This window comes from Nyctibius grandis, chromosome 5 (assembly GCF_013368605.1).
Source record: "Nyctibius grandis isolate bNycGra1 chromosome 5, bNycGra1.pri, whole genome shotgun sequence".
Classification (NCBI taxonomy): Eukaryota; Metazoa; Chordata; class Aves; order Nyctibiiformes; family Nyctibiidae; genus Nyctibius; species Nyctibius grandis.
In genome coordinates, this window is record NC_090662.1 from 80,598,806 (window position 1) to 80,616,775 (window position 17,970).

Below are 17,970 nucleotides of genomic sequence, written 5' to 3' on the forward strand. Positions count from 1 at the left end.
TTCGGGATTTTAAGAAGGAAGCGAAAAGATAAGGGAAATTAGGTTGGTCTGCATTACTTCTTCATTTTTTCCCCTCGCTCAACATTTAATATGAAGAAGTCTGCTTAGAGTATTGTAAGAAGACAGCAAATTCTAAGTCAACATAAAACAATGATATAGATAAGGCTAGGTACAAAGACTTAAAGTAATTTTGGGTAGAGCCTCACATTAATACTTTTTCATTTGCAAATGAAGGGGAGTTTTTTTGAGTCTCGCTATGCAAACACATCCACCTTAAAATACAAAATCAAACAGTAAATAAAGATTGTGACAATGGCATTAACTGCCTGGGATTTTATTTTGTGTTGGTTGCATTTAAAAACGTATTTTACAAGCGCTTTAGGCAAAACAAACCTAAATTATTAGAAGCAGTAAAAATTCAGAACTTTGCAAACATTTAAGCTTATTTCTCACAATTTGCAAGAAAGCTTTTTAAAAATCCATCCACTCATTATGGAAAACTAACTCCCTATTCGCTTTTAATAAAAAATAGACCCTAAAAAAAGATCTGATCACTATTGTTTGAAAGCACTCAAAAGCAATAAGATGGTCACAAGACTTGATCTGACCGTTCTGCCCCTTTACAAACTCAATAAAGCTTGCTTTTTATGACTGATTGCTGTGCTGTATTAATCCCCTAGCATATAAAACAAGCCTATTGGAGACTGCGACTCCACTGGGGGAGGACAGGGAAGCTGTTGTGTTCCGAGAATTAATCCATCTAGGAAAATCAAAAGCCAGCCACTCACAATACAGTAATCAGCATGTTCTCCACTGTGAAAGCCCTACATTTCCCATTTAGAAAACACAACTATTACTCCATTATGTACTGAAACACAAAAAACTCTTATTTATTTGTGTTTGTTATTATTTGGCTTATATTTATGGGTTTGCGTGTATTCCATTGGTGGGTACACAACCATCAAGTTAATAAAAAACCCTGTCTATTCCCAACTGCTTAAAAGGAAAAAGGGACTCCCACTGCTTTTTCCACAACCAAAGTTCTTTCTGGATTTGCTTTGTGAACAGGATTTTAACTCTTTATTAGCCTAACTAGAATGAAATTCTTTGCATTTTTTCCTTAAACAAAGTTCCTTTTTTTTTTCCAGGATAATTGTGGGTTTTTTTAGTCACTTTGTTAAATTATCTAACCTGAATTCCTAATTAGTGATGCAAAAATAAAAATATTTTAGGTTTTATAATTACTCAATAGAAAACTACTACACTTTATTTCTAGGTGCTACTATATTCAATGCTCCTTTGTTAGCAAAAGTTTAATTCTTTCCTTTTAAAGTTGAATGATGTAGCCTTCCGAATAAAACCTTTTTTTTTATAGTAGAATTATTTTTTTTTGCCATTTAGGTGCTGGAAGTACGAATTTTCCATTGCGTTATGGAGATAGAAATTAAAAAACTCACACAAAACCAGCTGTAAATCTTATGTGACACAGTAATTAAACTACTAAATGAACTGTGGCCTAAACACAAGAATTAAGGCTTATGGAAACCATTGAGAAACCACAATCTAATAGATCATGTGCTCAAGAAGAACCAAAAACATATATCCTTTTCGATTCAGCTAGCAAAAGGGACCTACCTGTGTAAGAAATGACGTTATAAACCAGCACTTAAAACACAAGTTTTTAATATCCTCAGATATGTTCCTGTCAAATTATTTAAAAAAGCAAATAAAGCACTTTGCTTATATTCATATTTATTCTTTGCTAAAACAAAGAACACTTTTCTCCCCCATTTGTTTTTAAAGTACGAAGTCACTACAAGTAACAAAAGTTATAGTCTTTGCTCCTATTGCCATTATCCCTTTATATACAACCTTTACTTAATAATCGGCTAAAGACAGCAGGTTTATATCATTGCCTTTAAAACCAACAGGTGACTAGAATCCCACTAGGTCAATTCCATAGTCCCACCTGGTCAGCATGGTAGACACTGAAATCTTATGGTTAAATTGAAAAGATCTTAGTAGTCCAGCTACACTCCCCATCGGTTTTAAGCGTTACTATACATTTCTCATAGTACCATGTGTTTTTTTCCATTTTTAAATCAAAAAACGAATTACAGGAGCAAAAGCTGATGCACATGGCTGAGTGCCTGTTACATGTACCTGTAGTTTTAGGACATAAACTTGCCTTTCCATTTAAGAATGGGATTAAATGATGACAACATCACAAACAATTTAACTTTTCTGGGACCTTCATGTTAGACACAACTGAAGATAACCAAATGACAGCAAGGATATACAAGCGCTAGTAATATTAAGCTGTCATTCTTATTTTGCTTAGGCATGGAGGATTACATTTCTTGGCTACCAGGGCAAATCTATGGCACACATAGAGTTAACCATGCCCCCCCCCCTTTCCCCCCATCTCATTCATGCCACATTCCACAGTGGCAGGGTCCAACAACAATATAGGAGGGTACCCAAAATGAAGAGGCAGGGCCTTCCATTCTTCTGCCTCTCTTGAATTAATTAACTGGAAATGAGTTTTGTCAATGTTTTGGAAAGGCAGAGGGGTGAAAAGAAACTGCTAGAATTAATCACAGTGAGAAACTACCTCTTCAGCAGTCTGCCAGAGTTCAGAAAACCCATGAGAAGTGCAAAATAAAAGGAAAGTGGGCTGACTTACCATCCAAAGGAACAAATAAAATTCAAACAAACACCCAAGTCTCCAAAACAGAGACATGCCCCAGTGCAAAGGAATGTCGCATCTGTTGCCACAACAGCTTCAGCTTTGTTTTTAATATACTTGTCATGAAGACTGAAAGGTAACAAGGTAAAAAAGACAACTTACTAATAATTTAAATACACAGAAGGCATGTTGTGTTTAATTCACTAAATAGTTACGTGCATCCAGTGTTCCACTGATCCTTATATAAGTACAGATATTTACCATGATTGAAAACAAGCAACTTTCATTACTTAGCCCTGACTCGGCACAGATCTTTTAAACAGAGAAGGCAGACTGAAAAGCAGTTATTCCTTTGTTGAGTTTTTAATGATAGTTATCTCCAGGTTCAGCAACGGAAATTATAACAACTCAATACTGCACGCATGACATCTTTCTACTAACAAAGCAAGAAAGTAATGAAATTTCAACCACCTGAAAAGAAGGACCTTTTTCCATAGGTTAATTTACCTAGGTATTTAGAAAATGCGTAGATGTCCTTTTGTTTACAACAGGGAGGTAGAAGTATCATTTGGCAGTTTTTCGGAGAATGAACGTAACGCTTCCAGCAGACTGGAACTAAAGCTGAAGAAATCTTGATTGCTTGAGCAAGGAAAAATATTTTAAAAGATAAATGCTCTTTTAATGATTTGACTGTTCTTATATTTTTGTTCATGAGGGCTTTTTCCTGGCAGATCTCAGAATTAACTTGTCATCTCGTTTCTCTGTCTCTAAACCCATACTCTCAAGGGCAGAATTGTCTGCCAGCCCCTTCTCCTCCATCTGCGCAATAAGCTCTTGGTTTCTCTCATTCTGTTCAGTGAGATTTCGGATAGCATATACTGCCCACTGGTTCACAACTGTTGGACAAAGTTAAGGATCATTTATTTATTTAAAGATGAAACAATGCTTATTTTAATTTATTACTTCATTCCCCTCCCCCGGTTTCCCCTCTCAATCCCTCAAACCCAGAAAAACAGTAGAAATCAAGGGTTTGAAAAAGCAAGACATTTACAGGCTATGACTCTGAACCTGCAAATACTTGCATATGAGGTAATTTAAGTTTAAATGAGGTATGTCCATTAACTCCAGGCAAGTTTACTAGGTTTTATCTTGAATTAAAAAAAAAAAACCAAACCCAAAAAAACCCACAAACAAAAAAAAACAGAACACAAATGAACTGCAGTAATTAAAAGGACATATTGTTTTAAACCAAAATTACAGTTAATTGGAATGTTCCAATGATCTTCCTAGTGAGATTAAAACAAACAAACAAAAAAAGTCAGTCACTGTGTTTATGATACAAACACTTCAACACTGCACTTCCAAGAACTGGCAAACAAAATGAGCTGTAAATCAGGTACAAGAAAGACGACAACTATTATTTTGACTGTAAAAGTTGAAGAAATGTAGAGAAAGAGAAAACATCTTATCCAGGTTAACAACTGAAAATAGCACAAATAATGTGGGAGACACTTAAATATTTTTAACTTCTAAAGTTATGTAAACTCGGTTCTTTGTGCCTGGGTGCTTTTACAAAGTTAGCAACAGAACAGACACCAAAATCACCAGCAGGTAGCTCCTGCTCATGTTTATATGGATGGGCACGAGCTGCAACTCATTCACCTTCTAAGGTGGTCCCTTGAGGCCAGGATTGAGGCACATGTCAGGGCTGTAGACAAAGGATTTAAATTCCCAGGATTATCAGTCAGGCATCTTCCAAGTGAACTACAGTGTTCATTTTATAAAGTGTCAGAGATGTTAGCCCCAATTCTGCAGCTGAAAAGCTACGTTATGATAGAATCTTTCCCAAGTTACCCATATGGGAGGCAAGCCATTCTGAATCACACAAAAGTGGTTTGCCTGCAGGGCACCAATTATTTACTACATGTAGCTTCACATCCAGTAGAAGCACATGCATAATTTACTCATCTCCTTGACGTCTTTTGGGTTGGACAGTGTCTAAGCACAGAGATAAGACAGTGTTCTTAGGGGCATTTGCCAGGGGGTGACTGGAGGGGAAAACTCCTCAGCTGTGGAAGATGGGAACTTCAGCCAAAAGAATAAAATACAGGAACTGGACTTTCTTCCACAACCTATCATGACAGCATTTGGAAAATCCAGTACCATTGCATGTACATTCTTACAGTAGCAGTCTTGACATTTTTTCTGTGCACCTTGCACTGACTGTTGTGCCTACCTTGCTGCCACCTCCAACTACCCCTTAGGCTTATACACGTTCAGCAGAGGCAGTCTCTCATGCTGGGTTGTTGGATGCACCAGACAATGTGGATGAACAACAGTATGTAGCAGGAGCAGCTTTCTTAATATAGGACCTGGTCCTGCCTTCACAAGCTCACATTTTAAGAGAGAGGAAATGATAAACTGAGAATACAGGAGACCAAAAAAAAAATACTTTATGACTATACCTAACACAGCACTACTTAGATACCAAGAGAGAATAGAGAAGGGACTGAAACAAAAAGCATACAGGAAATCATCAACAGAGAGAGAAGAGTTTAAATGAAGAGTAGCTTGGACAAACATCACGGGAAACATACATGCTAGTGAACAATCCTGCACTGGCATGCATCAGTGAAACAACCTCCTGCCTTTTAATAGCAGTTTATATTTATTTTCAGGTTCAATCAGCCCAGAACTGAAAAATCTGAAAACCCAAAAAATGGCAAATCAGTAACAACTATAAGGCCTTTTTCTGACAGAGTTCTTCAGACTTTGTCAGGAAACATGCTGCATACCTCCTTCATTTAAAAAATTCTGGCCAAAGGCTGGATCAGGTGGGGTAATGAGAGGAGAGAAATTAAGAAAAAAAACCCAATTATGTATCATATCAAAGCCTTAATAGGTGAACATGACTGAGAATATCAATGTACTCTCTTCTGTCAGTGCATCACTACTATGGTTAAGTGAAAAGACAAGTGCCAAACTACATGTAATATAAACTGAATATTTCCACTGAAGACTACACTTGAGTACATAAAACAACAATACCAAAGAAATCAAATCATATATAAGCAGAATCTCACCCATCAGCTCCAACAGTAAGAATACATTTCAGAATAGTGAAGTATGCAAGCTGATGAACGCACATGAACAAACAGACGAACAAAGGCTGATACCTAGCAGCTCTTTCCGAGGTCTGATTTAAGGCATTTCATGAGTGCCAAAAAGTAACATGAAGTTCTCCCAATGGACTGTGAGAAACATGCTACCACCCTCCCTGGCTCTGCTCCTGGGATAGATGCAGACTTCTCTTCTGTGTTCCTAAAATACAACTCTGCATAAAATACAGCACTTGCAGAGAAGTTATGTTCAAAGAGTGACAGTTCTCAATCATGCAAAGTGCCACACGGAGAAAAAGTACTCTCAAAAATTTTTTTTCGTGCATTAGCCTTGGGAATAATCCTGTTACCATCATCTTTATGTCCTTCAACAAAAAACACTGCTAAACCCCACAGCAAATGATGTTTTCCTATTATCATATCCATTCATGCTTACATAATATCTAAGACATCCCCATTATCTTATGAACTCTATCATCATTATGGCATTTATCATTATTGACTACTGTAGCTGAAGCTGCAACATGGTTTCAATAACGTTTTCACTCACTCAAAAACTCTTTTTTGTACGCAGGTTTTCCATTGTAAATTCAGTCATGAATATGCATGATTTCCCTTGTTCGCATGCTGCGTGAGGCTAAGGCCTTTGGATGGCTGTGTGCAGACCTAGACAGACTTAAGTGTCAGCAGAGATTAAAGCTAGTCCCCAGCTAATATTCACATTACCCTCTTGCTCCTCTCCAAAGACAGAGAGACAGAGAGAAAATTAAACATATTCTGGAGTCTCTAATCCTACCAACACTTTAAGCACTTTATTGTACGCTCAGCTTTAGAAAGAGAGCTTCTAAGGTTTCCATAGTTACTACAAATAAGAGCATGAGCTTGTTTGTTGTGAAACCGCATAAAAGAAAAGAAATGCAGCAAGCACGGTAGATCTGACTGCGTAGACTTGTCTAGATTTTTCCAAGAGGGCATACTGCACTCTCAAATTAATTAACATTACAGACAAGGAAGTAAAGATTACAATATCTCTGTCACAGTGCAGAGGGCATACAAAGGAAAGAAAAATTTTCGTTTCGTTTTGCAGGAGCTTCATTACTGGACTACCCGTGTTTAGGGAATGAAAGCAAACATTTGTATGCATTTATAGCAACTCTTTTTCAAAACCCACCAGTACTGTATGCTATGGGATTCCTATGTTATTTTGACTTATACAAACAATAACAAAACTGAATCAACTTGCCCTGTGTTCCACACTTGTGCAACATCTTCATACAGCAATTTAAAATTTATCATCTAAACTCCTCTGGGTCATAACTTCAATTGTTGGGTGTGGGGGGTGTGGGGGTGTGGTATACAGGGAGAATGGAAGTGAGGTGGAGAAAATGTGCTGGCAATCTGCCCTAGAAGATGAAAAATTTTACTATCTGGAAAGAACCATGAAAATCTGTGCCACTAAATCCCATGGAAGTTTTGCCATTGACCGCAAAGGGAACTTTTCACAATTCTATTGTTTCTTTTCATATGGATTCTGCTACAAGAGGTTGCTAGAGTCAACACTAGCAATAGCACAGTGACTGTTTTATAAGTTTAATGATGTATGAAAATACAACGGCATACCGTCAGGAGTCACTAACCAATATCCTATTGAGATGCATTACTGGAGTATTCCAGCTTTTCATTCTCATACGAGGAGGTCCATTTTGGACTAAATGTTATTGGCAAGTCTATTGCAGTCATCAGGACCCCTATGAATTGTTCTATAAAACAATTTGGATTCTATGGCTGAAAGACAGTAGACATAATTATTAATGAGGTTTGAATCTGATGAGGTAGATAAACAGCAATACATAAGTAATCTTGAAAGTACGTTGCTCGAAAAGGGCAAGTAGTAAGTTTTAAAAGTTAAGTATTAACTAATATGGGATACTGAAGAGTGGTGACAAGGAGAATGAAACAGGTACATCTGTTTTCTTAAGTCCCCTTGATAGTTATTAATACTGAGGAATTTCTAAATATAACATTCTTGGTGGAGAGTTTTGACTTATTACATAGTGTAGATACTTTTTTTTTTAGTTAGATCATTTCCTGTACTACAGTTCATTTTCAATAATTAAATAACACTTCGGAAACTTTCTTCCTTAAGAGTCATTTGGCCTAATGAGAAAAAGAGGATTTTTTTTCCCAATTCCATTACTTCATTTAAATCAGATTTTTGGCTATTTAAATATTAAGTACATTTTAATCAAATATAGGAAGAGATACAAAAGCTTATCAAGAAAGACAACCCACGTGGGTTGGAACCCTAGTCAAATGGGCCGTTTATGTAACAGCTAAAGCCACCCAGCTTCTCTAAGAGCTTTTCTGGAATAGGGCTATAGGGCTAGAAACTAGAGATAATGAAAACACAATTCTTATTAATTATATTTCTTTCTGGTCTTCAACAAGTAATCCAATTATCACTAAAACTTCCGTAGGCAGGAATGAAACATTAAAGTTAGAAGAATCTCTTCCACTTACAGACCTGACTGGTCCACACTGAAAAGACATAAATTTCTTTTTCAAGTCTTTCAGATTTTTTAAGTCTTTCAGTCTTTTTAAGTATTTTTGTTTCACAGCAACTTGAAGATAATTCTTCTCACCATTAAAAGGGGTCTCTAGACAACTACTGCAACTGTTAGTCACAGTCTGGATCAATGTGTCGTGATTGACCACACGTAACAGACAGGATTTTGGTCCCTCACAGTTAGCCAAGTTGTTTACAAAGCTCTGCAAGTTTCTTCCCGTTGGGGGTTTTAGTACTTTTATGAAGTCCTAGAAGCTGTATAAAATGATAGCAATTCCTTACAACTCCTCCTTTACCTTTTTAACATAACTTTTACTTCTGTTTAAGATGTTACCAAAAAAGTAATCATAGAAAATGTAAAGAACTAAAGTAAATATATTAAGATAATACCTTATTTTAAAGAAGCTAATTCATACTTTTAGAATTATTATTTTGGATTCTATTTATTCCCAACATAAAATTATCGGCATCAGAAAACTTCAAGAATTCAGCCTATAAAATTTAAAATACTCTGCCTAGAAGTTAGAATAAAAAGGCTTAAAATATTTATGTTGCCCGTATTTTTATTTATTCCATATCAGTTATTATCATCTATGATTGCAGTCACAACATTCTGGGTTTAAAAGCTAGAACCAGGCTGTGCTGTATCAGCTTGGAACATCCTTCCCTCCCCTGACTGACCTGGCTCTTGCAGAGCAGACACAGCACAACTCATCTAACCTTGAAGCCTCCAAGGTGGAGAGCCACCATTGCATGCTGAAAGAGGCATTTATTCCTGGCCACACTTTTTAGGGATAAGATTTGTAACACTGGGGAACCTAAAGCAGAGGTTAATTTCTGCTACAGGTGACTCTCATCTGGTTCAAGAGATCAGTAGGAGGGTTGGACCATCCACCACCAAACACGCTTCAATCGCCACCACTACGTGGCAGCAAAGCTTCACTGGACATGCATGAAACAAGATGCCTGCAGCCAGCCCTTTCCTACTCCTCCTTACTGGGACAGGAAGACCAGGGTGGGCTGCAAGCACTCCCCATACAAATATGCCTCCACTAAATATTCTGATAAAGACAGAAAGCCTATCCTCAAAAACCTGCACTGGCATTAGCAGCTTGAATTCCACTCTGTAGAAGAACATTCCTTTGCCAGAGGATGATCTCAAATGATACCATCTCAGAATAGACAAATGGGCAAAACCACTCGGTTTAAAGGAATCAGAACAGTTTCAATACTAAGGCAACATCCTCTGCAATTCACAGCCTACAGAAATTAGGAAACACTCATAGCAGAAAATAATTGTACATTAAATATTTTTTTCCAGTTCTCAAGCCTTCACTAACCTCCCACACCAGTAGTTCTCTCCTCCTCTCGCTGACAAACACCATCTTTCTGGCTACCTGTATTTACACCAGTCTCTTAACATCCCGTTATCTGTAATGATGAATCCATTTCTTAAAGTGTGCCTTGTGGGATACAGATTTCTTTAACATGGGACTGATATCTTCTGTATAATCAACAGACAGGCACGTTATCTCATGTATACCTTTCAATGAAAATTCACCCATTTAAGTATCTACAGCCAACAAATATACCTTAAGACAGAATGGATGATTATACCTCTTTTGCCCAACAGTTCTGCACAGAACACAGACAACCAAAGGCCAGTCACTCTTGAAATCAACCCTCTCAATTCTATTTCATGTACAAGATATTTTCATGCCTTTTTCTGAAAGACATGCAATGCTGACCGGGAGATTTCACTGTGTCCCTAAATAAACTGTTCCAGTGGATAACCATCTCATTCATTACAGCCTGTGATTTATTTCTGGTTTAGATTTGTTCAGAATTTTTTCCAAACACTAATTTTCATTGTAGATTAAAAAAAAATAATTCACAGATCAAGGCACTTGGTAAGCATCTTTTGCAAGAACTAAAGAGAGGAACTGAGGGAGATATTCCACACTTCGCATAAGTCTTGTACTTCTTCCCTCCACTTGTATTTTTCGGCATCCCTTCTGAAGCATAGGCACCAGAGCTACATAACAAATTCTGCCAAAATTTTCTATATGGCTGATTACAGGTGCAACACAATTGCCTGCTCCTTCTGGCTATTAATAATTCACAAAAAGCAAAAAACAAAAGCTCACAATATTCAGTTGCCCTCTCACTCCTAGCTACGCTCCCGCAAGTAGAGTCCAAGGCTCTCCAGGTCATTCAGAAACACGTTTCTGCACAGTCCAATTCTGACACCCAGACACAAGTTCCGAGGCTCATTTTTAGTTTCAAGGCTTGACTGCTTTTAACTACATACTCACTTCAGTGATGTCCAGCTAAATGGTACCCAATGTTCATTAAAGAGCTGTTTACTACTTCAGCAATTTGGGTTACTAAGACATTTCTTACCTAGAGCGATGTGGGGATTTTTCTCCCCAGATCACTACTATTTCTAGGTTAACAGATTACATAAGACACCAGTGAACAGTATTATTTACCCACATTCCTATTAGTCTTTAATGCCTGCCAGCTAAACAACAATTTATCCATATTTTATGTGCCTCCCTTCATGCTCTGTGGGACTTAAAAGCACAGTGCCAACACACCTTAGTATACTATGAAATGAAACACAAAATTTCAGTCAAGTACTCCAGAGCTACAAAAGCCATAGTATATGTTTAGCTATGTCAGGCTACTTTTATTATAATGTCTCTTATGCCAAAACTTACAGAACTTTAAAAAAAATTAAGCCATAATCTCTAGTTTGTTTTACTTTTTCCTATACTCACAGACTTGTAATACTAGCTTAAAACCATGAATATGACACATTCATTTTTGCTGCTTAGGCTGCCAATTTTCTTTAAAATTATGACTTACATTTTTAATAGAAACCTTTAATTTATGAGTAACTATAAATCATCTGGTTTTAAAACAGAAAGACTCACAGTCTTGATCAATCTCAAGCTAATACTCCACATTTACAATATTGTGTTCTTACAGTCCCTTCTATTACACTAATCCCATTTTAAGAATTCATGACAACTAAAGCTGTTAGTTATCTATAAGAGGTACCGGAGAGTTAGCAGATTGTTACATGAAAAGAAAAAGCTTCAATTGCTGTTACCTAACCGTTAAAAATGCCTTAGCTTATCTTCTTTTCCCAGGTACAGAAAAAAATGCAAAATTCCATTAAGTTGAAACTCATGTATCAAATTACTATTAAAACCTACCGCAAACACTGAGATGTAAAGCACTAAAGTAGAAGGGGATGATAATTGTGTTCACAAACTGATTAAGTATCAGGCAGACTGTAGCAACTTTAAAATTCCTTGGACATGTAAAGAAAAAAGCTCCACCTACACACAGAAATGTATTCATGTGCATTCATACACATACATACAGAAACAAACAGCTTTTCTGAAAACACTTTAAAATGGAAATAACAGAATTCAAGTAGAACTTTCAAAAATTTGGCACTAGACTCAAAAACCCAACCTAGTTACTACCTGAGATGTGGTCAAGCTAATTATAATTTATCACTCTAAGGTAGATGACAAGATAAGCTGACTCCCAATTTGGATAGAAGCTCTTTTTATAATCTCTAGAGATTCATCTATTTATATAGATTCAACAAGGATCTGTATTCCAGCTTATTTTTCAGCATTGTACTTGAGTATTTTATTGATTCAGGGTCTCTGAATAACTTATGTGGCATAACTTCCACCCCTCCAGCTTTTGGTAATTTCAAACGTCACTTTACAACAAATAATCAAAACAATGAAGGTAAATGAAACTCCAATTCCAGTCTCATAGACACCAGATGATGTCCAGTGTGTATCCAAAAATTAACAGCGATTAAATAAACAGGTATTTTGAAAGATGCAACTAAACTATAACCAACTAAGTTATTTCTCCCACATTTTGCAAAATAGCCATTAGCCACAATTACATCTACTACAATTTCAGGAAATGGTTGCATCTCCTTGAAGAAATCTCAGAGCACCAAGAGACAAGAACAAATCAACAAGGTCAGTGGAATGGACTGCAAATATATCCTTAGCGAGAAAGGAAAGGTTAGATTTTGGAAACCATTTCGGAAATTGAAAGAACAAAGACTAAACAAAGATTGGGGGAAATGAGGGAAAATTATATAAGGATCAGGAAGGAGCTACATAGGACAATGCATTCATCAGCTGAAGTTACAGATCGTTTTAATAATAGTGACCAAAAATGGGACAACAGAAAAATGCCAGAATAAAGATATTATGCAAAGCATTAGCCATATGACATCTGAATATTCTTTGCAGGCATGCAAGAAATAATGTCAAGAAGACAGACTGAAATATGATAACGCAGTTGTAGAGGGCATTCCATTCTCGACAATATTTTTGAACCACTCCTAGCTTTATTTAAAAAAAAACAAAAACCTTTGGGTCTCAAATTTCTAGTGCTCCATCTCAGCCCAGAGGGGAATTTTTCAAAAGAAAGTCTACAGAAAAATCAAGCATGCTGTTTGAGCTATAGAAGCAGTGAAATATTATATTTTCTCAGTTTCTTTTTTTTTTCCTGTGCTTCTGGTAACCAAAGATCCACTTTCTTTCAAGAATTCAAGCCTGTCATGGATTTAAATCCAGCAGGACAAATATGACAATATTTGGTTTAGAAATAGAGTTATTAACTTTAATTCCTTACTTTTACATGCATGACTTGGTGCCTACAGAGATTACTCTTCTCGAGGGATTAGAAATATTATAATGTAACATTTGAAAGAGCCTTCTTGCATTCCGTATACCTCTGTTAAACTTTCTCCAGCTCTAAGATGGACCCTGTACATCACACGTTTCTTAATGATGGTAGTTGTCACTTACTGGAGCTGGGTAGAAGTGAGACACTGAAGAATAGACTTCATACTTATATCTCTGCAAATCTGCTTTAGTATTTTATATACTTCCATGAAAATTAATGCTCCCCCCCACCCTCAAACTCTCATTTCAGTACTTTAATCATCCTGCAGATGCACTAAATAAATTGCATCCTGAAATTATGGAATCAACAACCTGAAATATACCATTAGGAATTATAACTTTGTTACATGTCCAAACACAAAATTTAATCTGTGGTCGTTTCTGAAAGAAAAAAAGGGACAGCACTTTCATTTCCCAGAGAATCTTTTCCTGTACTGCACACTGCATTCCTCCTGTGGTCTTAGTCTTTTTTATGTCAAGGAGAACTTCGCATTTGAGAAGAGAAAATTTGTTCTCAGGGAAACAGTGTGGATTACTGATATAGCTAGTAGATGTAGAACCATCTCACAAGAAAACTTCACATTTTTCTTTGCATTCTAAAGTAAACATTTTCTTAAAACAAACATTTCAGAAGTGCAGTCTTTGAGTCAGGAGTTAAATCTACAAAATATCATGCTTAATCCTGACGTAGGTTTTTTTCTTGATTCTTCACCTTTAGGTGAGTTCTATTCCAAAGAGTTTGCAAGATACAGAAAAGATAAACAATGGGTTAAAACATTGTATTATCCCAACTCTTCAGATACGAAGCCAATGTCAAGAGTGATTTAAAATAGGATTAGGTTACACAAATTCCTCCTGTACCCTTTTCAACAGGGACCATGCACCTAGTTCCTCCCCCTTCAGAGCTTTACAATAATCCCACTTCGGAGACTTTACTCAATATCGTATAGAAAAGTCCTACTGAAAATGAAATCCAGACCTCTTTAGTCCATTAATGCTTCTGTAAGAACAAGACCGGTTACTTCCAACGCTTCTTTCAAGAGCGTAAAGACGCTCTGATGCATAGTGACAGAAACAGGCACTGGCGGGCAGATGACCTTCCCAAATAAAACCAAAAGCAGTGTTTGGGAATAGCTGTGTTTTTCCCCTTTCACCATGAGAAATAACAAGAAGGTTGAAGCCTCTTGGGAATCATTTAGGAAACTGGCCCACCACTGCAGCTAAAAGAACTTCTTATCATATAACACTGAGGGATTCCTTTGTGATCCAACAGACCCCTGGGCTCCATTAGTATCTAACAAAATACAGCTATAAAGAATTCACAGCAACTTGCAACAACAGGATAGGATTTGGTCTGCTGAATAAGGTGAAAGAAATAAGGCCCTCTCAGAGACTGTTCTTGCTCAGTAAATAACCACACTTGTACCTATTCCAGTTTCTAGTCTGACCAGTTCATCTGAACATAAATGTGAGATATAGAGAAGGAGCTAAGGTTTGTGCATGTCACAAACCAGAAATCCTCCTCTCTCTCCAGGGTTTTAGAGAAGAATTCTCAGCATGTAGGAGTTGCATTGGACTGAACTGGAGTATGGCAATATAGCAGTTTCTTCTTGCTCAACCATTTTTTTCATTCTAGTTCCATCTATGGTAGTTTGCTGCCACTCAGTTGATATTTTGTGCTGTCTTTAGCACTAGGAACCTAAAGGTTTAGGCCAACAAATTTCTGTTCTTTACCTCTGCTGGCAAGTCCCGTTCTTCCACTGCCAATCTCAACCACTGCTAAGTCACTAAGAGCTTACTATCTACCTTTTTGATAAAGTCATAGTGACAATTAGTACTGGTTTACAGAAAATAAGATTCAAACAGTGCTCTGTGCCCAAGATAAGGGCTGCAGCAGCAGCAACCTGTGCTAATGCAAAACTTAAGCCATCTGCCAAAGAATACACTTCCATTTAGCCCAGGCAGACTTCAGTCTTACTTGTGCAGCAAGGCAAGTGTCAATGGGTTGAAGAAAAGGGTAATTTCTTCAAAGTGGGCAGAACTTGACTGGGCATGAGGAAATCACTACTGTTTTCATCAGTAGTCTAGGTCCTTTGCACTGACATAACATGATTTTACGTATGCTTACGAAAATACAAAACCAAATAGGTCACCTCAAACTACTAAATGTATTTGCAGTGCCTAAAGTGAGCTTTCCAAAGAAAGGCAGCCATTACTGATGTAACATTACGCTGTATTTTCTTGCCAACGTACACGAGATAGCCACATTTACATGAAAACGCCCAACTGTATGATGATTTACTCTAAAAAGTTAACTCACACTCCTATTTTGTGTTCTACTGGCTTCTATTCAGCTGTAAGGCTTTTTTTACAGTACATGGCCCGTTTTAGGTTGCACTCTGTAACTTAAAAATAAAATGTCTGTCAGCTCCCCCAAAAGTCTTTGCTGGCATCTCACAAAAACAAACTGCCATTGTTGTAGACCATAGCAACTTGATTTCTTTTAGCTTTAGCCAGAAGTTTCGTGAACCACAATTATACTTGCTGCTGCCATAAAGTCAAAAGTATTTTCAATCTACCTCTCAGATGACTTTCAAACTGAATATAATAGAAGCAGCTTAGAGAATGAGCATGTGAAAATTAACTTATATTTTCTACATTTTCATCCATTATTCAAACTAAGGGGCCTATGTATGGATATCCACAGCAACCACACGTTTTCCTTTCACAAATGCTGAAAATTCTTACTCCTAAAACATAGCCAGCTGGGTGTTTACTCATATATATAAACATATATATGTTTGTGTACACACACACACACTATACAGCAGGATATTTTTTCTTCAAGTATGACTGCACTTTCAGCTAACAGAAAAACATGCCTGATTAAGGGTTAATATAATATGGACACTTACATTCACAAAATCAATTTATCAAGAGATGTACTATAACAATCTCAAAAGGGTAAGATTGGCAAGCATCCTGAAAAAAACAAGACTATTCCTTGTTCAACACTGCATTTCACTTCTGATTTTCAAGTTTTACCAATTTAACTAACAGCTATTACACTGTAGTACTTTGGATAATATGTTTTTTTCCCAAAATAGTAATAAATACTTTTAAGGACAGCCATTAAATTAAAAAAAAAAAAAAAGAAAAAAACCCCACATCTTTGTGTGTTAATTTATTTGAAGTCTTTCATAAGCATCTTTTTTGCATGATTAGGGTCAATAGTCTTTTGATCAGAACGGGCTGGTCTCCCTCCTTATGTTTGCCTTAAGCAAGTGGAATCTGTGAAAGGTCAGAAATGAAGCTGGAAGGAGCAGTAAGAGCTTAGGATGAGGTAAAAGACAAGAACAAAAAGAAGGGCTCTTGTCTGATGCTAGAGCCTGTCAGAGATGAGAAAGATGAGCAAAACAGAAGATATTCTGATTTAGAACACCTTTTCAACCCAAATAACCTGAAAAGCAGGATCTGGAGTAAATTTTTTACTGGTATTACCCAGATAGATATCTCCAACCCACTCTGCTATTCTGTGGCAGGTTTAATTTATTTGTTTTTAAACACAGGTTACATTAAGTAAAGCACAACACTCCCAACTTTTCAGAAGTACATCAAGAAACTGAATTTTCAAAACCAAAAATTTATCTTATGAAAGAACTTCTCCTTAATCTAACGGCAAACAAGTCCACTTGCATTTTGAAACACCCTTTTTTCTTTTGAATACAGAAGGACAGTTATGATGAGGATACAGCCAATTCAACATGGAAGATTTAAAGGGCACAGAAAATGTTAAAGTGACATTCAACCTTCTCTGAAGTTTAGCTCTTCAGACCCCAAGTCCTATAATGAACTGCATCTCCCCAGTCTCACTCTGTTTACCTTTTTCCCTGTGCTAAAAGCCTGACAGCTAACAGTTGAAAATCTGGCATCTTTCACCATTCTCCACTGAATTTACTTGGAACCATGGAAAGTTATAGCAGCTGAAAATTTACAATACCAATTCAAATAATCTTTGCAAGAGGTACAGAAAATGTATTCTTAACTTTCCATAATCACCTTCGTGTCTGTTACTAATGAGGTTTCTTTGTTGCTTTTACTCACGAAATACCCTTAAGGAAAAAGTACTATTTGTTAGTATAAATGTAAAAGATAAAAGTTTGCCTGAGATGTAATTAGACAAGATAACAGTTCTTCCAAACTGGGCACTGAAAGAGGAATTCAAACCTAAAAAGCTAAAGCAACGCAAACATGTCAGTTGAACTTCAGCTAGCAATCTCAAAAGCGATGAACCTCCTGATACGTCTATGCACATTACAGAACTCTTCAGGATCTTAAAGGATGCCAATTTAAGGTAATGACAGGTTTACAAAGGAATTTATTTTAGGATAAGAGAAGACCCATTTCCTCTTTCAGTATGCTTCCATATGCTACAAGTAAAAAGATTTACAAAGGATTTCTCCTCTCAAAGGTAATAAAGAGCTCTTTTAACATCTAACATGGCAGTCCAGCTTCTCCTGATGAATTGCATACTTTAGGGAAATTATTTCTTTTTTTTTCCATCCAGAAAAAAAATCCCATCACTTTTACCACAAAAGTTACATTTTTCTTTGGAAAATTTTGCATGTGTAATTTGGAGGCAGAACTTAGTTACTAAAATGTAGAAAATCAGTATATCAACTCTGTTTTCAGTAGAAAACAATACGACACCTTAACTGTAGAGCCTGGGTATCTCCGAAACAGATAAAGCTCAAAAAAAAATGTGCATCTACAAAGACATTGCTTAGAAATCTAAGAAGTTCTTATATAAAGAACTTATATAAAGTTCTTGGACTCTTAAATGGGTTAAAAACTGGC

The 17,970-nt window shown here is 36.6% G+C and overlaps 1 protein-coding gene across 2 annotated transcripts in view; it reads right to left on the reverse strand.

The window, feature by feature from the left end:
• Positions 1–304: 304 nt before the first annotated feature.
• The window catches only part of ATXN10 (ataxin 10), a 108,551-nt gene continuing 90,885 nt past the window's right edge, over positions 305–17,970 (reverse strand). For both annotated transcript variants that reach the window (XM_068402095.1, XM_068402096.1), the window contains exon 11: positions 305–3,585. In XM_068402095.1, coding sequence (XP_068258196.1) covers positions 3,398–3,585 — 188 coding nt within the window. In that variant the 3' untranslated portion in view covers positions 305–3,397. The remainder of the gene's footprint in view (positions 3,586–17,970) is intronic.